General features: G+C 41.2%; 3 protein-coding genes across 3 annotated transcripts; 2 read left to right on the top strand and 1 right to left on the bottom strand.

Annotated features, from left to right (window-relative positions):
- Positions 1-418: 418 nt before the first annotated feature.
- PDCL3 (phosducin like 3) lies at positions 419-10639 on the bottom strand. The gene is made up of 6 exons (XM_060769763.2): positions 10477-10639; positions 7335-7467; positions 3790-3880; positions 2512-2655; positions 1323-1531; positions 419-687 (listed from the first exon to the last, which is right to left on the bottom strand). Exons 1-6 carry the CDS (start codon positions 10480-10482, stop codon positions 542-544), a joined length of 729 nt encoding a protein of 242 aa, XP_060625746.2. The 5' UTR covers positions 10483-10639; the 3' UTR covers positions 419-541.
- A 6403-nt stretch (positions 10640-17042) lies between these two features.
- Positions 17043-17444, top strand: LOC132771582 (late histone H2A.1-like). Its single transcript, XM_060769765.2, has one exon. The coding sequence runs from the start codon at positions 17043-17045 to the stop codon at positions 17442-17444; it is 402 nt and encodes a 133-aa protein (XP_060625748.2).
- A 6536-nt stretch (positions 17445-23980) lies between these two features.
- On the top strand, positions 23981-24394 carry LOC132771583 (late histone H2A.1-like). The gene has a single exon (XM_060769766.2). The coding sequence runs from the start codon at positions 23981-23983 to the stop codon at positions 24392-24394; it is 414 nt and encodes a 137-aa protein (XP_060625749.2).
- The last annotated feature ends 1545 nt before the right edge of the window (positions 24395-25939 follow it).

Genomic DNA, 25939 nt, shown 5'->3' with positions numbered 1-25939 from the left:
GCACCGTTACCTTCCCACCAAGGTGGTACCTATTGATCTACTCACATTTGCATGATTTGAACTGCTAGGTTGGCAGAAGCTGGGGCTAACAATGGGAGCTCACTCTGCTCCCCGGATTCAAACCAAGTTCAGCAACTCGCTGCGCCAGCAGGGGCCCCTGATAACCTCTAGCAAAACTATAACAACCTCAAAGTGGTGCAGAGGTAATCATTACTACTCAGTAAAAAAGGAACACACAAATGCTATGACCAGCACACTAATGCTGCTACTAACTTCACTACTGTGAATGTCCATAACAATTATTTCCAGTAGCACTTGAACTGTGGTTTGTCAGGAGGCATTTTAGTTCCCTTTCAGGATACAGAAAACCATAACCCGTGTTGTTTTGGTTTTAAAAAACAAATTAGAAAAGAAGAAATACCACCAATGGTATTTATTAGGAGGCATTCACATGCACTCTGGTGCAAAAGTTAGTCCTACTGATTTCAGTCAAAACTAAATGTTTTGTAATCAGGCATAAAACTAGTCCAGAAGGAATGCCTTAGTCCTCTTCTGAGTCACTTTCTTCTCTCCTTGTTGGAACAGAGCACTTGATTGAAGTCATCAGCTGGTCCTGGATCTGCTTCCTGGGGTTCTCTTCTAGATCCGTCTTGATGGCACCTGACTCGGAAATCTTCCATTCCAGTTCTAAACTCAAGCAGAGAAAACAACATGTCAACTTGCAAACATGGAAACTCTCACAGTGTTCCTAACTGTGTGGACATACACGCCTATGTGCTGTTTTCTCACTCCTTCAAGCCATTTTGTGAAATGTTAAATAGTTAAGGTGGGGAACGTCATGATCCAAGGCCAAATCCAGCTGGACTTCTATCCGAACCTGGCCCTATGAACTTCTTGAGATGGCTAAACACCACTTTTTCCCCTGATTCCCCCAGATATTGTTGAACCAGTAAGACCATCAGTCCTATTGAATATGAACACTGTTCAGGACTTATGTTATATTTCAGCATCAGCAGCAGGTGACCAGCTTCCAATTTGATGCAAAGAAACATTTTAAAAAGTTGCACATTGTCCTTATGAATACATGTTTAGCCCAACCTAAATACACTCAGCCCTCTACATTTGCAGATCTGACTTTTGTGGATCTGATTTTTCATGGACTTGATTAAAATGTTCCTTTTTTAGGAATCTTTAGGGCCACTAGTGCAATTTTATGATCAGCTTCTGGCAGACGTTGACCACAAACTGTTTCTGGAGGACCTAGAAATTCCTAGACCCCAAGTTCGCTCTCTGGTCTCTCCAGCTAAGAAGCAAAAACTTACCCTCTCTTGTCAGGTTCATGCCTCCAAACACCAACGGTCCAATAAACTGGGCCTTGATGTCTCCTTCGAGATAGATGAAGATTGTGGGGAGGTTTCTATCAGGATAGTTGGGGATGCAAGTTGTAGAAATGGCTTTGACAAACTTGACATCTGGAAACTTCTTGGCAAGTCCATTTAAGTGTTGGTTGATCAAGGCACAAAGAGGAATACTAAATGGAAAAGAAAAATAAAAGACATCAATTGAAAGCCATTCTTTTTTCTGAAAGATAGGTAATATCTGTAAGGTGCTCTGAGTACCCTCCAGAGTGAGATAGTAAAAATACAATAAATAAATAAATAATCACAGTACAAATTCCTTACTGAGTTTGTTTATTTTTTGCTTCCTTTTGATTGCTGTTTCTTTAACATGGCATTGAATGTTTGCCATTTCTGTTATATTTTTGGAAACCACCCTGAGTCCCTCTGGGAACAGAGGGTGGGTTATAAATAAAGATAATGTTATTATTTGCAGAACAGGCACCCATGGTTTCATTTATTCACATCCCACAAAATGGCTCCTCTCCAGGCATTATCTAGGTCCTCCAGCTCTATTCTTGGGCCAGAAGTCCTTTTTTCCAATAAGTTTCTGTATTATCTGTGATTTTATTTATACCCACAAAAAGTTCCGGCATGTATCCCTGTTGATATAGATATTGTACTGGAATTTCTACAATGTGCAGTATGTTCTCACAAATATACACTATGACCTCTAAACTTCTTCCTAATGACTGAGATCTGTTAAAGGTCTGTTTCACCAGTGGAAGAAATATTGTGTGAAGACATAAAATAAGGCATTATTTCCTGTGTGGAATGTCCTTCCTTTCAAGGTTCAACAGGTGTTAGCACTGCCTGCTGTTAAGTTAAATAACATATTTTTATCATTTTGTAAAATTCCTTTCCTTTGCATGGCTTCATGGTTCTCAGAATGCTGTACATGCATTTGGATGTTTTGGACTATTTCCCAGCCAGCATGTCTTACAAACGATGATGGGACTTGTAGTCCAAAATATCTGGAAAAGCAATCATTCCTCAACCATGAGGTCAAAATTGACACATAATCCGTTTCAGGAAAACACAATCTTAAAATGTTGGGATGTTTGAGGAAGGGAAAAAAACTAGAAAAAAAAACCCTCTTGAAACACTTGCTTACCCTTGTTTATATAGATGCAACACCACCCATATATCCTTTCCAGCTTTTGTAATTTCTTGGACGTAATCCTGACCTGAGATCTCCAAAACTTGTCCAAATTTATTGCTTTCTTGAGAGGCTTTCCATTCTGCTAGCCTTTGCTGCCTGTACCACAGAAAGTTGGGAGAGAAACAAAAAGATAAAAATGAATTAAAAATTGACAGTACTGTGTGTCCAGAACCCTTGGTGCTCAGGATTTCTCCAGTCTTTACTACACCTTCTTGTTGTTAAGTCAACTTTGACTTGTGTTGACTCCATGAAAAAGATCTCAATCAAGCCAGCATATTATTTCCTTGCTCACCTTCTTCTTATTGTCACAACAGCCCTGGGAAATAGGTCATTCACTGTGTTTCATGGCTTGAAACTACTATCCCAAGTCCATCAATCTAACTGTTGCATCATGCTGACTCTCTCCATACTATTCACACATGTAGACTCATGACCACATCTCATTTTTCTATCAAAAGCAATTTTCATTCTTTAGAAAGGTAATGAATAACTTCCGATTTTCTTGCTTTGCTTAGTTTGTATCTTTATGAGTTATTCTTCCCAGCATTACATTTATTTCAATGTTCCATGCATATTAGTAATGTTCTATATATTAGTTAAATTCATGCATATAACATTAGGAAGGCTGAGCAAAGAAAGATAGATGCTTTTGAACTGTGATGCTGGAGGAAAATTCTGGGAGTGCCTTGGACTGCAAGAGCAAACTAGTCCATACTCCAGGAAATAATGCCCATCTGCTCACTGGAGGGAAGGATATTGGAAGTAAAGATGAAGTACTTTGGCCACATAATGAGAAGACAGGAAAGCTTGGAGAAAATAATGATGATGGGGGAAAAGGAAGGAAAAAGGAAGAGGGGCCGACCCAGGACAAGATGGATGCATGTTATTCTTGAAATGACTGGATTGTCCTTGAAAGAGCTGGGGATGGCCATGGCTGACAGGGAGCTCTGAAGTGGGCTGGTCAATGAGATCACAAAGAGTTGGAAGCGATTGAATCAATAAACAACAACAACAACTTATGCTAACAATGGGATCGAATCTAGTGTTGATGGTAATGAGGTAGGCCATGGTTCACTTAGCTACCAGAAGACCATGTGTTGAAAACCTGAGGAGCCAAGAAGTGGATTTTGTTGATTCAGCTAATAGCACCCCACTCCCTCATCCAATAATCCCATCACTTGATTAATCAACTGATTGGTATTTCTGCCTGTGGAATGTAAAATCTCTCACCTGTACATTTCTATAGCACGTTCATCTTCCTCATTGAATTCATCTTCATTTTCTTCAAGTTCCTCCAATGTCATGTCTTCATATGTTTTCACTAATAGTTAAGAAATTCAAGGTCATGATATGTTGTAAGGTACAGCATTGGGGGGGGGGGGAGGGTTGAAGCGTTCTCTTAAATCAGAGGAAATTTTGACAAAATTAGAATGAGAATAACTCAAACAATATTTTCATTCTGTAAATAATTTAATCTCCACACAAGACACCTTAACAATTTAGAAACAAGTTTATATTTTATTCTGTAAAAGTATCTGCCTTGTATACGTTTGTGTTTGCGGAAACAAACAATACAACGTGTGGAGATAACGTCTTTGTGGACGGCAGTGAGTGTGGCAAATTCACCTGCTGTAAAAGAAGTGGGAACTAGTTTTAAGCAACAATTCAAAGGCCAATCTGTATAGAATTCAAAAGCACACATTGTCTTATTAGCTCTGCTCCCACCACTTACTCCCAAGAGCGTTCATTTGTTACAAGGCTACAGCCTCACAGAGCCAATTCTTATTTTAGGTGGCAATCATCCGTTTCTTTTTTAAATGACGTAAAACATGAAAGGCAATTACAATCCACACTGAGAGATAGGCTCTTGTTCAATAAAGGTTTTTAACAACCACAATTACAACCCACACTGAGAGATAGGCTCGTGTTCAATAAAGGGTTTTTTTTAACAACCACAAGAGTGCCCCTTGGGTGTCAAGAGAGCTATCATGTGTGTGTGTGTGTGTGTGTGTGTGTGTGTGTGTAACAATTTCTTTATTGAGGACACTTTCAAGCTTTCTCTCTCAATCTGCACAAGTAAACTAACAAAAGTACATAAGGTCAAGTAAAGGGTACTATTTCCATGCTATAAAGGTCCATAAAGTTCTAGCCTACTCCATTATCACATTGTGAAATGCAGTCATGTGTTTGCTTGTTTTTCAAACTATGGATCAAAATCTTACATTGTCAGATGCAGCTACAATGATGGGGAACTCGTTGCCTTGGCTATTTCTGACAATGCTTGCCCCATGAACTTGCCTCTGAAGTCATACAGAGCCCCAATAGCAGGGTTTCTAAGGCACTGCAACTTGGGGCAATGGAAATGATGACTGGTGTCCTCTCCCACTCACAGGTCACAATGAGACAAGCAGCTGGAGTGACCCCATTTGAGGTCCTGCTACAACTAATTCTGTAACCGGGAGAGGACTGTAGCTGTTATTTCCCAGTTTTGTGAACTGAAGGGTCTGAAGGCACTTCCACATAATCATATAACCCAGAATATCAAGGCAGATAATCTACAATATCTGCTTTGAACTGGGTTATCAGAGTTCACACTGCCATAGAATCCAGTTCAAAGCAGAAAATGTGGGATTTTATAAAGCTGTGTGGAAGGGACCTAAGAAGATCTTTAGATGGAGTACTGTGAGGCCTAAGAGGTATATTTTGGGGATCACACTTGCTTATTAACAACTGTAAACATGAATACACAAATTACAAGATCTGAACTCTGGGAAACAGGATGCCAACAATTGTCTTTTTAAACTTTTATCGCTGGAGCCAAGTTAAGAGCCAGCCCAAACATATTTCTGCCACAAGTAAAGAGCAAAACGGCACCCTACCAAGAACACCACTGTCGGTCCACATACAGAAGCCAACTGGACTGGCAGCTGAACTATTTCCAGTGGTTGCTTTACTACGACACTTGGGTTGCTAATTTAAGACTGCCAGTATTATCCGCAGGAACTGCTGCAATTTATTAATTTTAAGAATTTTATTAGGTGTCATTTTATGCATATATGTTGTTATAGTCTCTATGTTTATGTATTGTTCATTTTAACGCACTGGCAGTGCTTCTGTGAGTTGCCCCAAGACCCTTCAGGGAGATGGTGGAGAGGTATTAATAAAGATGATGATGATATTTTTTATTATTATTATTATTATTATTATTATTATTATTCTGGCAATGTGTCTTTGACTACACTTGAGGTAACTACCTAGTTTATGGGACTCAAGACAGGTTGTGTGGCCTATAATGTGCTGTGCTCCAACACGAGGCATTCAAGAGGAAGAGGAAGAAAACTGCCATTGTTGCCCTCCAGTACCTGCTGCTTGAGATAGTCACTTCACACTGCCTTGCCAGCTTAGATTTAGTGGGGCAGATACAATTTATTTTCTGTAGTGAGCACAGAAGATGCCCTCTGGAAAAACACACTGGAGCAAAAAGAAGTACCATACAACCCTCTTATCCACAGATTTAATATCCATAAAATGTATCTCCCCTCTGGATATGTTTGCTGGCCCCTCTAGATCCTCCAGTGCAATTCTATGGCATACTTCAAGCCCAAGTACACTTCAAATATATACAGGGTTCGCAAATCCATGGTTTCAGGTATGGATGGGGATTCTTGGAATGTATCCTTGACTGATGGATGTACAGTAGAGTCTCGCTTATCCAACTTTTGCTCATCCAGTGTTCTGTATTATCCAACGCAGTCTGCCACCCGCCCGGATTCACAGCTGTTTTAATACATTGCAATGTTTTGGTGCTATATTCATGAATACAGTAATTACTATATAATGTTACCATGTATTGAACTGCTTTTTCTGTCGATTTGTTGTAAAACATGATGTTTTGGTGCTTGATTTGTAAAATCATTAAGTAATTTGACATTTAATAGGCTTTTCCTTAATCCCTCCTTATTATCCAACATTTTTGCTTATCCAATGTTCTGCCAGTCCGTTTATGTTGAATAAGTGAGACTCTACTGTATGTGTTGTACTATATCACTATTTACAATAATGCTGATTGTAAGCGATGAAAGTCCAGTAAGGCTTAAGAAATTCCACCTCTATTTACACTAGGAATCACCTCTATTTACACTAGGGAATCATGCCATCACACCTAACCAGCATAGCCAATGTTGAGTCATGTTGGGTCCTTCAGTCCATCACTAACCTAAGGACCCCTGGCCATGCTTCACCTCAACTCAGGATTTGAGTGAATCAAAAATTAAATTTAAATCCATACCCAAACCTACATCTGTGTGGTATATACTACAGATTAAATTAAATCCCACAACAACCAACTCATATAGCAGAAGAATACTACTGGACCCTTGTTGGTGGACTGCAACTCTCATCAACCCTAGCTAACATAGATAATGGTGATGGATGACAGGAGTTGTAGCCCAGCTGCTTCTGAATAACTACATACTCTCCATTCCTCTTAATCAGTAAGGACTTTTCTTTATAAGTCCTTATTGTATGTTCTTTTCAAGGAATGCTCTATATGCTTGCCAGTATTGATATTCTTCATAAATCACTGGGCAAACAGAGACAAAATACTATTACCGCTTCCAAAACATCTCATATAGGCAACCAACGCCATAAGGGCCACTGAAGTTAATGAGGGTTTTGTCTGCAGTATTAAGACTTACAGACTTTGAAGTGGTAAGTGGTCACCTAAGTTGGGTTGCAGAAAGCATTCATATATCCCGTAAAACTAGGCTACTCACCAACAGATTGTTGCTGGAGGATCTGTTGCTCCCGTTCCTCTTCAGCCTGCTCTTGCTCTCTCAGCTTCTCTTTGGGAGGAAGGATGCCCTTTTTACGTAAGATGTCATTCCATTCTGTATCTGCATTAGGATCCTAGAACAGACATAATGATGGGAGGTAAACAACTGGTTCCCGAACTTCAAGTTGTCATTTGGACCTCTATGATCCACAGCATTTGGCATTGCGCTTGGTGTAACAAAACTGTGGTTGTTTAGTTCTTGACATGCTGGGTTGCAGAGATTGGGAAAGTCACTTTTGGACCTTTTCACACCACACAGTTATGGTTCTATATCAGGCATGGGCAAACTTCGGTCCTCCAGGGGTTCTGGACTTCAACTCCCACAATTCCTAACAGCAATTGTGGGAGTTGAAATCCAAAACATCCAGAGGGCCCAAGTTGGCTCATGCCTGTTCTATATTCTACTTCCATAACAACATGCCATGGAAACATGGGATCTGTCATTTAGGGAGGGGTATTCAGAGTTGTAAAGCACAAATCTCTTGTGCCACCAAATACAAATACAAACATCCCATAGGACGTAAATACAGCAAATGAAATCAAAGAGTTACACTATGCAACATCAAGTGGCTCTTGAACTACAACTCTCAGAATTCCTCTATCAGAATGGCCACTGAAAGCTGTAGTCCAAAAAAAAATTTGCCCCTTTCAGATTCTAATAGTGCCTCACATAGAATCATAGAATCAAAGAGTTGGAAGAGACCTCATGGGCCATCCAGTCCAACCCCCTGCCAAGAAGCAGGAACACTGCACTCAAATCACCCCTGACAGATGGCCATCCAGCCCCTGTTTAAAAACTTTCAAAGAAGGAGCCTCCACCACACTCCGGGGCAGAGAGTTCCACTGCTGAACGGCCCTCACAGTCAGGAAGTTCTTCCTCATGTTCAGATGGAATCTCCTCTCTTGTAGTTTGAAGCCATTGTTCCGCGTCCTAGTCTCCAGGGAAGCAGAAAACAAGCTTGCTCCCTCCTCCCTGTGGCTTCCTCTCACATATTTATACATGGCTATCATATCTCCTCTCAGCCTTCTCTTCTTCAGGCTAAACATGCCCAGCTCCTTAAGCCACTCCTCATAGGGCTTGTTTTCCAGACCCTTGATCATTTTAGTCGCCCTCCTCTGGACACATTCCACCTTGTCAATACAATGTAATACATGTTTTAGATTACAGAGATCATGCCAGCCAAACAGATCCCTGCACAGGATATTCCAACTGGGCCTGTAATCCTATACATTCAACTATGATAAGAACCAAGAGTGTTTAACAGTACAAACATTACTGTTAGGTATTCACAAATATATTGCATAAAATGTACATGAGATTAAGATCTTATGGGGAGACCCCGCTCTCGGTCTTTCCTTCTTTGCAGGTGCGGTTGGTGGGGACAGGGCCTTCTCAGTGGTGGCCCCTCAGCTATGGAACTCCTTCCCTAGTAAAATTAGATCAGCCCCCTCCCTCCTGACATTCAGGAAGAAAGTAAAAACATGGTTATGTGACCAAGATTTCAAATCGCAAGCTCGTAGTGAAATAAGGAATAGTGAATGGATCAATGGAACGACTATGGACTTGATTTTGGATGGCGTGGTTTTAATAAATTGTGTTGTTTATCAGTGAGTTTTAATATAAATGTCATTATATTATCTATGTTTAGTTTTTATGCTTTATGTCTAAATGTTCTTTTCTGTTGATGTTTTAATTTGGTTAGGTTAATTTATAGTTCTTTGCTATTGTTTTGCTATTATTTTTTGGTTGTCACATGTATGTACGGCATTGCATTTTGCCTTTATAATGTTGGAAACCGCTTTGAGTGCCCTTAGGGGGAGAAAAGCAGTATATAAATGTAATAAAGAAGTAAGTAAGTAAGTAAGGGCATGATTCTCTGTGCACATCAATCTGGGAGTAAGCATTGAAATGAGTGGAACTTACTTCAAGGTAAACAATAACAATCTTTATTCCATGTTCTACTGATGAACTGGAAGAAAAATTCTGCTTACATAAATCAAATAGCTATGTGGGGGGAAAAACTGCAGAAATTAAAGCAATAACAATGAAAAATTGCAGGGTGAAAATGTATGGAATTACCATAAGCAGCAAATTATTTGGTATTTCAGAATACAAAACAACCCCTGTATCTGCAGGGATGCATTCACAGATTTTGCATAGACATGTGGTGTTATAGTGAACTCAATTATTTTCAATGGGATTATTGATGAAGGGTATTTAAGTGAAACTGTGAATAAATGAAGCCATGTATATTTGTTCTGCAGATTAGGATGTTGTGTTGTACAGTATACACAATGAAGCCTCGTGACTATGGTACTGCAGAGATGAATGAAGTGCATCTCCCATGGTTGGCTAAGGGAACCAACACTGTCTAACAATATTAGGAAGACCGCACTTCTAGCCACCCCTATCTAGATTATGCCTGGCAAAGTAGGGCCACGACGAAGAAGGCTGTGTCACCCACAATTATTGTGTCATGTCAAAGAGACAATGAGGTAAAAAGCAGCGCTTCTGATTGAAAGCTTAGGGAAAACCATGGGTATATGTGTCTATGACTTTCTTAGGGTTACGAGGCCATAAACATCTCCAGCAAGCATGCAAATAATGAGGACGTACTTCATCAGTGTCACAAATGGACGGTGAAGCGACAGCTCCCCTGGTGGCCAGAATACCCTCATGAAAAAGCTGGATTGTTAAATAGCTTCTGAGTGTCTGTCTATATATGTTGTGTGTCTTATGGCAATGAATGTTGGCCATGTAATATGTACATTGTAATCCGCCCTGAGTTCCCCTGCGGGGTGAAAAGGGCGGAATATAAATATTGTAAATAATAACTAAATAAATAAATGCTTAATTATATCGAAATGGACGCTTGAGAGGCTAGGGATTTTTTTTAAAAAGGGTGACATTTTGCAGAGGGGAGAGCGATCACGTGACACCCAATCGGGGAAGCAGAAAGCGCGTGGGCCAAGGGAGGGTCTTCCGGGTTTCCTTCCCTTGCTTTTGCCACCAAACTCTGTCGCGCGCCACGTTCCCCGGCATATAGAGGTCCCTCCAGGCCCTTCACTTTACCACGGCTCACCTGCATTCTGGGTGTGGAAGGAGGGGCTCAACCGGAGAGGAAAGGAAGGGATCCTCGGACACAGGCCACTTTCCTAGCGGTCGCGAGCCGCCTTCAGGGAGAGCTCGCGCGCAGCTTCCTGAATTGCCCGTATTAGGACTCATCCGGGCACTTCCAGGGAGGCGGCGCGAGGAGAGGCCAAAGGCGGAGCCCAGGCTGGCCAGGAGGAGGCTCAACCTGCGCCTGAATTCCATGATATGGGAGAGGCATGCTCAGCGCCCCCTCCCGATATTCATTGCTCCCCCTTCCTTTGAAATATCACCTACAGCATCTTTGAGTTTCCCAGCAGACCTTTTCCAGGATCTTTATTGTTATTGTGTAGTATAAATATAGATCAGGCATGGGCCAACTTGAGCCCCCCTCCCGGTGTTTTGGACTTCCAACTCCACATTCCTAACAGACTCAGGCCTGAGGGGGGAAAGGAAGGGGCCTGAGGCTGTTAGGAATGGTGGGAGTTGAAGTTCAAAACACCTGGAGGGAGGGCCCAAGTTGGCCCATACCTGATCTATATTTATACTTCACAATAACAATAAAGACCCAGGAAAAAGGTCTGTTGGAAACTAAGTAAATCTATATCAATAAAAATGTAATGTTCATTTGTGGGATTAACATAATCCAAAAACCATTGGACGAATTGATACCAAATTTGGATACAATCCATGTATCAGGCCAGCAAGTGACCATCACTCATATAAACACTGAAAAACACAGTAGAAGAGACTTAAAAAGCCAAAAAATATAAAAATACATTACAAGCATGCACAAAACCACACATATATATGCAAACACACATATATACACATATACACAAATATATACACATACAAATACACACAGGTAGCACATATACACAGACTGGGCCACAGCAACACGTGGCAGGGGACGGCTAATGAGGTTTATATTTTTGTGGCATGTCCAAGGTGGGGGAAAATAACCCTTATTTCCTAGAGCAGTGTTTCTCAATCTGGGGGTCGGGATCCCTGGGGGGGAAGGGTCATGAGGGGGGTGTCAGAGGGGTCGCCAAAGACCATCGGAAAACACAGTATTTTCTGTTGGTTGTGAGGGTTCTGTGTGGGCGTTCGGCCCAATTCTATTGTTGGCAGGGTTCAGAATGCTCTTTGATTGTAGGTGAACTATAAATCCCAGCAACTACAACTCCCAAATGTTAAGGTCTATTCCCCCAAACTCCACCAATGATCACATTTGGGCATATTGAATATTCATGCCAAGTTTGGTCTAGATCTATCATTGTTTGAGTCCACAGTGTTCCCTGGATGTAAGTGAACTCCAAAACTAAACAGTAGCAAAATTACAGTTATGAAGGAGCAGCAAGAATAATTTTATGGTTGGGGGTCACCACAACATGAGGAACTGTATTAAGGGGCCGTGGCATTAGGAAGGTTGAGAACTACTGTACTAGAGGTACGTGTGAATGTTGCAATTTGCCACCTTGATTAGAATTTAATGCCTTTGCAGCTTCAAAGCCTGGCTGATTCCTGCCTGGGGAATCCTTTGTTGGGAGGTGTTTGTTGGCCATCAGGCCTGTAGCGAGGGGGTGGTTTTAGGGGTTCAACCCCCCCCCCTGAAAATTTTCAGGTTAAAAAAAGCCTGGTTTACTCATGAATTTTAACTGGTTAACCAAATTCCCATGCTAAGTCTATGAGATGCAAAAAATTAAGAGTCCCTCCAGAACTGCAAGCACTGTCTCAGGCAAATATTGACAATTTATTCACACTGTCATTACTTGCAACAATAGCCGATGTAGTGAAGCAACCAAGTTGGGGGTGTGTTGAATGCTCTCATTAAGGAGGCCAGACTTGGTGGAGGTGGTTGACAGAGGCAGAGCTGCAGGCTATGGAAGACTGTTCTGCCCCCTGCTGTGCTTTTTGATTCAGCGTGAGCTAGGAGGCAGGTTTCAACCCCCCCCCCCCCCCCGCGCGAAATTTTCAACTCCCACCCCCCCCCCCCCCGAAAATTTCAACCCTTCCCAAAAACTTTTTCTGGCTACGGCCCTGCTGGCCATGATTGATTCTTCTCCTGAACTCCCCTGCTTTTTGAGTCTTGTATTATGTATGTATGTATTATCCTGATTTTAGAGTTTCTAAATACTGGCAGCCAGATTTTGTTCATTGTTTGGAGTTGAAACATAAAGGAAATAAAATAAAGACTCTGCATCACTTTGTGTGCCTTCAGGTCATTTCCAATTTATAGCATTATGGCATTGTTTGTTTGGTAGTAGTTTGCCTTCCTCTGTAGTTGAAAGAATGTGACTTTGCCAAAAGTTGCCCAGTGGGTTTCCATCGTCAAAAGGAGATTCAGGCCCTGGTCACCACTGTTGCCTAGTTCCAAGCACTGACTAAAGGTAAAGGTTTCCCTTGACATTAAGTCTATTTGTGTCTTACTCTTGGGGGGGGGGGGGGTGCTCATCTCAATTTCTAAGTTGAAGAGCCGGTGTTGTCCGTAGACACCTCCTAGGTCATGTGGCAGGCATGACTGCATGGAGTGCTGTTACCTTCCCGCCATAGCGGTACCTATTGATCTACTCACATTTGCAGATTCTTTAATTTGCTAGGTTGGCAGAAGCTGGGGCTAACAATGGGAGCTCAGCCTGTCCGCGGATTCGAACCACAGACCTTCTGGTAAGTAAATTCTACAGTTTAGCTGTTTAACCTGCTGCACCACAGATTATTTACATAAAGTTGGGATGAGTACATTGAATTTGTTTTAGATTTTCCAGCCTTTGGCTTAGTCATTAATCAGAGTGGGAACTCCAGTCAAGAAGTAAGAGGAAGAGTAGGACTTGGAAAGGCAGCCATGAAGGAACTGGACACGATTGTGAATGGTTGAAGATACATAGTTGAAGATTAAAGTTAGGGTGGTCCATGCCATCGTATTTCCCATTTCTATGTGTCACTGGGAAAACTGGACAGTGAAAAAAGCTTTTTGAGGATACTATGGACTGCTAAAAAGAAAACTCAATGGGTCCTTGCCCAAATTAAATCTAAACAATTCCTAGAAACCATGGACCCTTCCACACAACCATGTAATCCAGAATATCAAGGCTGAAAATCCCACAATACTCTCTAGAAAAGGCAATAATGCTTGGTAAGACAGAAGGCAGCAGAAAAAAAGGAAAATCACATACAAGATGGCCCTGAGTCTGCAAGACCTGATCAGGGCTGTTGATGACTGTGTGTTTGTGTCTGTCTCTCATTCACACATTCATAGGGTGATTGTAAGTTGACGTTTGGCTTTACATAGTTAACAGAAACCAAGAACTGGTGCACAACTGTTTCCATTTGACTACAAGTCTTTCTTTCCTTTGTAGGAACTTGCTAGGAATGAGTAGCCATTGGCTCAGAGACCAGCCCCTATCCACATTCTGAGTAGCACTGAGTTAGGGGATTCTAGGAGTTTTGTTCAAAAACGTAATTTTTTTTCTCCAGGCTCTACATACTCAGTTGAAGTTTAAATTTACTGCAATGCTATACATTTGAGGACTGAAAAAAGATGCTCTCATTTTGTGTCCTCCTTGTAGCTACACCCTTGACCCAGTCGTGCATGTGATACTCACAGGATAACTCAAAAGTTACAACACAGCCTGGCAGCATCACAGCCCCCATCCCCTCCCCCACCTCAAATACCCTTCAGTAAAATGGATGAGGATGTTTAAAACCTAAGTGAGAAAATAATATTGTGAGTGTTGTTAACCTCTTACTCATGAGGTTGTAGATCTCAAAACATGATGCAGGTGGTGGCTACTTCAGATCTGTATTTTGTTGCCCTGGCAAAATGCCTTTCTTCTTTACCAAGCCTTTTGTAAATAGATGAAGGATATTAGGTAGTTTTGCGGGTATAGCCCACCTTTTTGTTAATGAGCTGCGCATGACTTTCTTCCTCCTACTTTATCCCTACAACAGTTCTGTAAGTTAGGATCAAACAGAGTGCATGGTGTGGCCAAAGGTCACCCAATTACCCAGTCAGGTTTGTGGTTCAATGGCAACCTGAAGCCACCCCCCCCCCCCAAAAAAAAAACCCCAGGTAAGTAAAAGCAAAGGTTTCCCCTGATATTAACTCTAGTCGTGTTTGACTCTGGGGGGTGGTGCTCTAACCCAGCGTTGTCCATAGATGCCTCCAAGGTCATGTGGCCAGCATGACTGCATGGAGCGCCATTACCTTGCCGCTGGAGCAGTACCTATTGATCTACTGATCTACTCACATTTGCATGTTTTCAAACTGCTAGGTTGGCAGAAGCTGGCCTAACAGTGGGAGCTCACCCTGCTCTCCAGATTCGATCCACCAAACTTTCAGTCAGCAAGTTCAGCAGCTCAGTGGTTTAAGCTGCTGCACCACCATTGCAATATAATGAATATAAGACTTGGATCTTCTCCACCTCCCCCAATTGTGAGGCTGTATACTAAACTCATGTGAATAGCTTTTAAAAATACAAATAGTATTACCTAGCACTCTCCAAGAAATGCAAAGCAACATCTAGTCATTTGGATTGTCACAGAGGATCCTGACTGATCTTGTAAGCTAAGTAGGGTCAATCCTGGATGGAAGATTGTGAACAGTGGGCTATACTTTAGAGAAAGGAACTGACAAAGCCATCACTGAGTTTTCCTTTTCTAAAGATACCCTATAATTTCAATGGGTTGCCATTAACCCACACTACTGAACTGATCTTGTAAAATAATGGGAAAATATATCCTTTTTTCAGATAATAAGAAAACAAATGAAAACTAAAGTGAAGGTGTACACTGATGATATTGTATAAATAAAATCCTATATGAATGTGAAACAACATTGAATGAAACACCATAGGTATTTAATATATTTAACCATAAAATTGCCATTCTCAAAATGGAAGTGTCTTATCTCAAGGTCGTAAAACACAGACAATCCCATTGGTCATAATGAGACTTCTCTAGAGAAAACATGTTGGGTTTTGCAGTCTAATTAATCAAGGGGAAACCAGTACAGTTCAGTGGGAAAATTGATGCAGGTGAATGAGCCGACCTCCTTAGGTCTAACTAGGAGGGCTTAAAAAGAGGCACCATTGATTGCAAATCAGTAAGAATTTGCTGTCTGGCTAGAGAAGACTATTAAAAATTTAACGGTGAGTTGAGTTGTTTTGCTATATGCAATAGTACTTTAACAACTGTTAGTTTATAATGTTGTTTGTAATATATAAAACTTAAATAGTAAGTTGTATATGTCAATGAAAGATGTTATAATTTGTTTTGGAGAAGTATAAACAACTTTTAATGAAACATTGCAAAGACATAAGCCTATCAATAAACTAGAAACACCAGTCAGTCACTTTTTTATAGATAGCCAGTGGGTTAAGGTTTTCACAGTATTTTGAGAGTTTCTCTTGCCCATTTACTTTTCTCTATAACTAGCACTGTTCAAGGTTCAGGGATGGAGCTGCCAGTGGTGCAATGGGTTAAACCCTTATGCTGGCAGGACCGAAGACTGACAGGTTGAAGGTTCGAATCTGAGGAGAGCATGGATGAGCTCCCTCTGTTAGCTCCAGCTCCCCATGCAGGGACATAAGAGTAGCCTCCCACAAGGATGGTAAAAACATCTAACTTCTGGGCTTCCCCTGGGCAATGTCCTTGCAGATGGCCAATTCTCTCACACCAGAAGCGGCTTATGGTTTCTTAAGTATCTCCTGACACGGAAAAAAAAAAAGGTTCAGGGGCCAATGTAATAAATCACTTCTGCATGGGTATATAAATATTGCATGGCTTTGGATGTTGCATTGGATCAGGGAGGGTTAGGAGATGTGTTTGGAAGGCCCCTGCACTTTGTAAACATCATGTAGTTGTTTTGTGCATCTTCATGTCATTTACAACTTGTGATGACTCTAAGGCAAACTTAACACAGTATTCTTGGGCTGAGAGTGTGTGACATAGGAGTTTTCTCTTAAAAACCAAATGCTACATGTGGGGCAAAACCAGGATTACAAGTGAAGTAAGTTGTCTTCTTGGTAGAGCTACCTTCAGTAATACCTGGGAGCCTTGTGGCACATCTAGTGTCGTTTTAAATAATACCACTCCTGTTTTCCTTTTGGTTTTCTATTAGCTGAAATTATTGTTTTAATGTCAAAACTCTGCAAGTGTTTCTAGAGTATTATTATTTTTTGCCATGGGGTATTGAGACTGTACTCAGAATTTGCTCTACTATAAAAAGTAGTAGAATTTGAAGACCTAGCATGGCCTTCCTCAGTTAGGTGGGAGTAATTTTTGAGCTCCTATTATACCCAGCCAACTTGGGAGGTGATGGATGCTGTAGTGTATCACCTCTGGAAAGATGTAATACCAGGCTTGAAATCATTCTCTGATATACATTCTTTTAGTTACAATTTCTTACAGGCTATCTTGGGCTGGGTGAGAAATAAGGAAATTGTATTTGACATTTACTTATTTACTCAGCTTTATAACCAGATTTTCTGTATGGGACAAAACCAATTAAATGGTGGCAATAAAAGGAGATTGTCTTCTTTGTTTGTAGGAGTCACCATGTCAGCACGTGGTAAGAAACCATCAAAGCCCTTAGCTGCTACCCAGAAAACCAAGAGCAAAATCGCTGGTTTGCAGTTCTCTGTGGCTCGTGTTGCCCGGTACCTGAAGCAAGGCAACTATGCTGAACGGATAGGTGTCGGTGCCTCTGTGTACCTGACAGCTGTCCTAGAGTACCTGACCGCAGAGATACTGGAGTTGGCAGGCAATGCTGCGCATGAAAACAAGAAGCAGCGGATTGCACCACGGCATATCCAGTTGGCAGTGAGGAATGATGACGAACTGAACAAGCTGTTTGCCCATGTGACCATTGCAGAAGGAGGAGTGCGGCCTAACATCCAAGCCGAGCTTCTCCCAAAGAAGACAGCATCCTTAGCTGCTTCTGAAAGCCAGCCCATGTGACTTACATGGCATTCGTGACCATTTAATAAGTATGCACTTAATTTTTGTTTTAGTATGTTTTGTAGTAATAAATTTCCACAATGCAAAAATTGACTGGTGTCTCTTTCAGCAAAAAACAACAAAAACCCGATCAAATGCTCATGTGTGACAAGAGAAGTGAGTTTTCTATGCAGTTAGTGTAATATTTTCAAAGTTTGGCTACACAATGTTCAGAAGAAGCTTAAACAGACTTGAGAAAAGTTCTTTCTATGCTATTTCCTAATAGGTAGTAGCCAGTGACTCTTGACAGTTGCTTTGTAGGGCTGTTAATGCTCAGGGCAGGTTGGAGGGTAAGAGCAAAAGGCCCTCTCTTCATTATGGGCTCTTTGGGACATTTTCACACCCCACAATAACAGTGCCAGAATTCCACTTTAACTGCAATTGCCTATGGAAGGCTCCAATTTAGAATTTATGAATTCTGCAATAGAGAATTCTAGTGTCTGACTAGACTACAAATCCTAGGATCCCACAGGATGTTATCGTGGCAGTTACAGTAGAATTATAGTGTTATAAATGTGTAGTGTGAAAGGGCCCTGGCAGAGGCACCTGGTTGTGTTTTTTTTTTTTTCAGAGAATTTTTTTTCCTCCATATTCCCAAATACCTTATTCTTAACATTTGAGATTCTTTGCCTTTAAGGGGGCTTGTTGATGAGACTCACCAGGCAGTTATGAGTGCATCTTCATACAGGTGAAACATTTCATATTGGTAAAATCTTTAAGTCCACCCACATCCTTTAGCAGCACTACGGGTTGAAGTTACATTGAGTTCAAACAACTATTAATATCTACCCGTTGTTTAATATTTGTTCTTGTTGCAAAACAACAGACTCTTGGGATGCCAGATGAAGAAGGTCTTGCATCTCCAAAAATCCTCAGTGTTATTCTCCATTGCTTAAAGACTGGGCTCGGAAACAAATTCAAATTTGTCTAGGTCATATAATTTGAACAAATTTGCAGTCTTAAGCAAACACCCATGTGTTCTTCTAGCATTTACATCCTTGTGGGAGATTTTCTCTTCCTTCCTGCTCATCAGGTAAGACTTTATTTTGAAAATTATCCAGATAGAGAATATTTCCAAGCATTAACAGACTCTTCTTCTGTTACATTGTAACAAAGGGTCCTTGAAAAGCTTTGAGCTTCAGTAACAACAACTGTATTTTTGGACCCTGCCTCCATCTCCCCGAAGGGACTCAGGGTGCCTTACATATGGCACAATGTGCCCAACCCAATGCATAAAATAAACACAGAATGCAAAACAAGATACAACCAATAGCATATTAAACAATAGTTTAAGCTCAAAATTTAACTTCCCATTCATGCCCAGCAAAAGAGGGAGTGAGGCTTGATGTCTTATGCCCTTAGGGCTACTTTCACTTTTTACAGCACATAATGTGAAGCTACTGTTAAAGTGTAAAGTGGTTTCTGAACAGGAGCAGAGTGTTTGGTAGGTAAAGGTTTCCCCTTGACATTAAGTCTAGTTGTGTCCGACCCTGAGGGGTGGTGTGCATCTCCATTTCTAAGCCAAAGAGCTGGCGATGTCCGTAAACACCTCCAAGGTCATGTGCCCAGCATGACTGCCTAGAGCGCTGTTACCTTCCTGCAGAAGCACTACCTATTGATCTACTCACACTTGCATGTTTTCGAACTGCTACATTGGCAGAAGCTAGGCCTAACAGCTCCCCGGATTTGAACCACCAACCAAGTTCAGCAGCTCAGTGGTTTAACCTGCTGTGTCACCAGGAGGCCCGTGTTTGGTTACTGCATTAAAACTGACAAATTCAGCTGCTACTGAATCATTAAAACAAATGCATACACGGGTTCTTCTTGATTCCCTACAACCTCCTGGCACTCATTTTGAAAAATTAAATTGGTTTCCTAGAATAGCAGTTTAAGCCACAGATCTTGAGTGTTTCATATAATGCCCATTATCACTTTAACTGGTGCTAAGTGGTATGAGTTTTTAAAAAAAGAATTATAGCATTTCACCAATATGAAATGTTTCACCTGTATGAAGCTGCAGTGCAAAGTAACTCTGGTCTACTCTTAAAGCCACCTTCAAGGCAGAAAGATACAAGTCCTGGAGCTGAACTTGTTTGCTTGTGCTCCTCAACCCCTTCTGCATTCTGAACTGCTTTTTACGGTACTGGTCCCAAGATCCTGCTGCACAGTCTCCGAGGACGAGGCTAGGGATTGTGCACCCTCCAGATGTTTGATCTTGAAAGCTAAACAGGCTCAGCTCTGGTTAGTATATAAGTTCCTAATGTGGCTAAAAGTGGCAGTCTGAACAAGAAGCATGGAAGACAAATTTGGAAGTATCTATTGATATGCTGGTGGGTGCAAAATGACCAGGTATTCTCTAATGCCAGTGACTGGCTCTATCAAAGTCAGTGGTTCTCAGCTATCGGAAATCCCAGCCAATAAGTCCAATTCACACAAATTTTTGGGAATTGAAGTCCTAAACATCTGGATAACCAAAGGTTGACAACTAATCTAAGTGGATGATGTAGTTGCAATGTAACAAAGCTTTGTGTCTGCCTTATCTCACTGTTTTCTTATATCACTTCTTTTTTTTATTTCGTGTCAGAAGTGACTTGAGAAACTGCAAGTTGCTTCTGGTGTGAGAAAATTGGCTGTCTACAAGGACATTGCCCAGGGGATGCCTGGAGGTTTTGATGTTTTATCATCCTTGTGGGAGGCTTCTCTCATGTCCCCACATGGGGAGCTGGAACTGACAGAAGGAACTCATCCGTGCTCTCCCCAGATTTGAACCTCCAACCTGTCGGTTTTCAGTCCTGCCGGCACAAGGGAGCCACCAGGGGCTCCTCTTATATCACTACAGCTATATTTTTGAATATATGTGATTTTGCTAAAGGGGAAGTGCCTCCATCAATGGAAGGGGCTGCTAACCCATGAATTGTTGCTAAAACCAGTTTATTACCTGGTAGCCATTCTTCTACTGATTAGCCTCTTCATATTTAGCCTTGAACAATAATTGAAGAGTTCACTTCTATGGTTATCGGTGAAGCCTTGTTGACTTTATACACATCTATTATAATCTTTGGGAACTCAAGAGTCACCATGGAGTGTGTGCATATGTATAATTATGTATGTGTACTCTAGTTCTCCAAGTCATAAGATCCTTCAGAAAACTCTGCCTTTCACAAGGCAAGCCTTCTGTTTATTCAGAAACTTAGAATGAATATGGGGGGGGGGGGGTACACACAGATTCCCACAGCACCCACACAAGCATTACACCCCTCAATAATAAATAGCATGCAATTTGTGCAACAGAACTCACACACAATTTTGTCACCCACCTGCAAAATCTAAACTTCATTTTGAATTACTGGCTACATCTCAGCTTCTAAAATCTTCCTCATATATCACCTACCCTAGCAGGTTACATACTAAATTTTACATTTAGCATTAGAAAAACCCCAAAAAAGCTAATTTAAGCAAGCACCTTTAAGCTATGCAAAGGTCTGTTTAGTGGTATCTCAATAATAGATTTATGGTAGCAAAACATGAGCACCCTGGAACAAGGTGAAGGAGATGAATTGTTTGCAAACTTATTGGTTCTCCATATGTTGTTGAACCAATGGTTCCCAAACTTTGATCCTCCAGATGCTTTGCACTTCAATTGAGGATGCATCTAAACTGTACAATTAATGCAGTTTGTTTCTTAATTGCATGGCTCCACGTTATGGAGTCTTGAGAGTTATAATTTGGCGAGGCACCAGCATTCTTTAGCAAAGTGGGCTAAATACAGTAGCTTGTAACATTACAGCTCCTGTGATTCCATTGCATTGAGCCATGATGGTTAAAGTAGTGTCAAACTACATTAATTCTATAGTGCAGATGCCACCTTGGATCCCCAACTGTGGGAAAGATGGCTAAGGCTTTTGGGAATTGAAGTCCAACACCTGGAGGACCAAAATTTGGGAATCACAACGTTGGCCTACTGTTCTGATTGTTTTTTACCATTTTGCCATGTTTTTCTGAACCTAGAAGGTGTAAAGTCAAACATATCTAAGAGAATCACAGTTTGGTAGGCCTATCAATTGCATATCTATTGATGTGAATGCAGTGTCCTCTATGAAACAACATTGAATCATATAAATTAAGTTGCTTCTGCAGGTTGCTTCTGGTGTGAAAGAACTGGCTGTCTGCAAGGATGTTGCCCAGGGGACACCTGGATGTTTTTGTTTTACTATCCTTGTGGGAGGCTTGTTTCATTTCCCTGCATAGGGAGGTGGAGCTGTCAGAGGGAGCTTATCCGTGCTCTCCCTGGATTTGAACCTCCGACCTGTCGGTCTTCAGTCCTGCAGGCACAAGAGTTTAACCCACTGCGCCACCATGTCAAGTTGTTCCTGACACTATATATATATATATATATATAGAGAGAGAGAGAGAGAGAGAGAGAGAGAGAGAGAAGGTTGAAATATACAGTAACATTTACCATTTAGCAGAGAACTCACCTGTTGCAAGATAAAGCAGTTGACATTTCTCCATCATGTGCTTGTCTGTCTCTCTAATTGGGTGGTTGATTAAATCAAGTTAATGAAATGATTTCAGCTGAAAGGAATCTAATGAGCTTGCTGCAATAGAGAGCTTAAAAGACAATCAAGGGCAAATTTTGGGTTTCCCTCTTTTCATCAGAAATATTTTGACAGGAAAAACTTTTCTGCTGCTGGCACTCAGAGAGAGGCATCCTCGGTGTTGGGTGAAGTGTAGTGAAAGAAATCTTTCCCTACATTTTGGAAGTAAGTTTCTCTTCAACTTAACTATTCTGTCTTGAGCTGCATGGTATTTGTGTAAACTTGTGATTTTGGTGTGTGTATTTATGTTTGTATGCATCTATTTCCACATGCATAGTCAATTCCTATAGAAAGTACATCTTCATATATTTTACAAGAAGGGAATGTTGACTGCTGAACAAGTTAATAGGAAGAAATGCTTAATGCAGTTGTTTCAAAACGGAATTAAAACAAAGGAATTCTGATACTTGTTTATATCTGTATATAATGTACTGCTACTCATCCCAAGTTTATTTGAGTAATGAGAGACATAAGGAATATCAATGATCAGGTATGTAGCCGGGGGGGGGGGGGGGGCTTGAGGGGCTTAGCCCCCCCCCCCCGAAATTCTCATGGTGGTCCGCGAGAAGGCCTTTCTGGTACATTATTTAAACTGTTATGTTTATTCATATCATGATCTGATCACCATGCTCAATATATCCCATATGCATGGGGGTATTGGGGAAACAATACAAAAGGTTTGCTAGGGTAGACCCTCTTTCACTCAGACTCAGCCCCCCCCCCCCCCCGAATCAAACTCAGCCCCTCCTGAATCAAAATCCTGGCTACGGCCTGTCAATGATAGAAATTAAGTAAACCTAGCACAGACCTGAGCATAGTTTGGGGGGTGGGGGTTAGTTTGTATTTCTGGTTCTCACTTGGAATACTTTGATATACTTTGAGAGGTTCTACTGATTTTAGGCTAAGGACTTTGCCTAACTGAGGCCTGGGTTGTGGTGTAATGTAAAAATACACCACGTGTAGTTCACGTTTGATCAGCCCACACACTGCCTTGCCAGATAAAGAAAATAAGCCACGTGGGTGAATAGTAATGAACAAGAGACCTTCTTTCAGCAGCCAAGAAGCAAAACAGTCTGTCTCTCTCTGCTTCTCTCTTCATCTCTCTGCAACTGCATAGCTTGAGCCTGAACAAAAATGCAACAGTATCCAAAAGTTCAAGACTCAGCAATCACCTGGTGCATTGCCCGACCAATCAGCTTCATGCATCTTCCTTTACAGTTGACACACACTCACAGATTGCTTGCATGCTCCACCATGGGTGTGGCACATACTGTGATCTAATACACATGGAAGGTGATATAGATAATAATACCGTGCTTAGAAGTTCAAGCTTTAATTGTTATCTTTCTGACAAGCTAGCAAGGAAGTCAACTATTCATCTATTCTTATCTTTCAGCTCTCCCAATTTGGTATGAACAGTTACAATGAATCCTCTGTAGTTCCACTTTCCCCATTTGTCTTTATCTTACTTCCACTGGTGCAAATTGAGTTTAGGGTAAAAAAAAAAAGGTAGTTTGCATACAATTAAAACAGGGGGGAGAAAAAGGAGTGAAATCCTGCCTTTCCCAATAGGTTCAGGCAAAACCAAATTGCAATAACTCAGGCGTAAGCAAACTTCAGTCCTCTGGGTGTTTTGGACTTTTACTTCCACAATTCCCAACAGCCTGTAGGCTGTTCAGAATTGTGGGAGTTGAAGTCCAAAACACTTGGAGGACCAAAGTTTACCTATGCCTGCTATAGCCTGGGCCTTCTTCATTGTCATTAATAACTTTTCCCATCTTGACCACATTCTGCTTTGTCCTGGTTTTTATCAGTAATATGTTAGATGGTATGCTATCTAATGAAGCCTAATAAATGGTGATATTAAAGGGATATTTTTCTCTGTTTATAGGGGCTATAATGTCTGGACGGGGCAAGAAGCCTGCAAAGCCTGCTTCTACTCCCCACAAAAACAAGAGTGTCAAAGCTGGCCTGGTGTTCCCAGTGGGACGGGTCAGACGCTACTTGAAGGAGGGTCGCTATGCTGACCGAGTAAGCCCTGGAGCCGCAGTGTTTCTTGCAGCTGCGTTGGAATACCTGGTTTTCGAGGTAGTGAATATGTCAGCCACTGCTGCTTCTGCAAACAAAAAGCATCGGATTTCGCCACGACACATCCAGTTGGCAGTGAAGAATGATGAAGAACTAGACCAGTTGTTTAACGGTGTGACCATTGCTGAAGGAGGAGTTCCTCCGCATATCCATGCCTCGCTTCTCCCTAAGAAGACTATGAGGGAGAAAGGGGTTGCCGAAGATACTCGGTCTCAGGAATTCTAAAGCCTGCTAAAATCTTACTATCTCACAGAGATGGACTTGGGTAATAATTTGTAAGCATCGTAGCTTTGGGCTATACATGCAGCAATGATCTGTGCGCTTTCTAATGTAAAATAACACCATATCTTTATGAACTGTAAAATATTTTTCACAATTTGTACATGTTAAAATAAAAAGCCAATTCTCTTAGAAGGATTTTGTATTTATGCATCTAAACAGTTCATCTTTTCTTTTCTGGGGTGGTAATGGACAGCTGTTCCTTTCTCCAAACATTCATCCAAGTGCCAAAACTTATATTGTTACACAAACAGACCCCTCCACAAAGAACATGAATCCCTATACTGGGAGAAAAGTAAGATAAAAATGACATGTATTTGGACACAACTAAAATGTTACTACAGGTAGCAGGCAACCTGGTGTCATCCAAATATTTCGAATTACAGCTCCCATAATGCCAGGTACAATAGCTCAGCCTTAAAGGAATTGGTATGCAAACCATTTTGAGGCTCTAAAAGGGAAAGAACGGATGCACTGCTCTGCCATGCAACTGCTAAAATATTTTTTAAAGTATTACGTGCCAAAATCAGGTGAGCTTCATCCTAATGAAGTCCTGGTCACATTGAACAATATGGACTGCAAAATATAAAAGTATTCTTAAATTTCAGGGGGCCTCTGTTGATATACTAATTTGGTCCTCTGGGTATCTTGGACTTCAGCTCTCAGAATCTCAGACCATTGGCCAAAGTGAGTTGAAGTTGGGAGTTGAAGTCCAAAACTCCTAGAGAACCAGAGTTTGGGAATCACTGTTTTAGACTAACTGTTTGCTTAGACCCCTTCTACATTGCCCTATATCCCAGGATCTGATCCCAGATTATCTGCTTTGAACTGGGTTATATGAGTCTCCACTGCCAGATAATCTGGGATATACAGATAATCTGGGATCAGATCATGGGATACAGAGGCAGCATTGAAGGGGAATTATTGCTGTGGCTGTTATATGCCTTCAAGATTACTCTCAGCTAATGGTTTTGTTTGTTTTTTTTACAATATTTATTGTGGGGAATAAATTTATTTACAGTATTTGTATACCGTTTTTCTCACCTTGAGGGTGTCATCATCTAAGACTGAGTCCAACTTGTCCAAGACTTCCCAGTAGATTTCTATGACTGGGCAGAGATCCAGACTACAGATTGCTATGACTTCATCACACAGGCAAAATTGCCCATCCTAGTGCGACCTCACTTCAGGCACGGAGCCTGCCAGATCCCATCCATCCATCCATCAAACTTTATTTATATCCTCCTAAGTTCCCCATTGCTATCAATGGGCCAGATCTTTTGGTTGTCAGATTGAAAAATGGATCTGAATGTCCACCAAAATCCAGATATCTTAAACAGAACAAGGTTTAACTAAATTTCACCCCTCTCCCTCTATCTATCTATCTATCCTTGGCTGGAGTTACATTTAAAATGTACCTGTTTCAACTTACATACAAATTCAACTTAAGAACAGACCTACTGAACTTATCTTGTTCATAACTTGGGGACT

This window comes from Anolis sagrei, chromosome 3 (genome assembly GCF_037176765.1).
Source record: "Anolis sagrei isolate rAnoSag1 chromosome 3, rAnoSag1.mat, whole genome shotgun sequence".
In the NCBI taxonomy this organism is placed as follows: domain Eukaryota; kingdom Metazoa; phylum Chordata; class Lepidosauria; order Squamata; family Dactyloidae; genus Anolis; species Anolis sagrei.
This window is presented reverse-complemented; position numbering and strand designations above follow the sequence as displayed.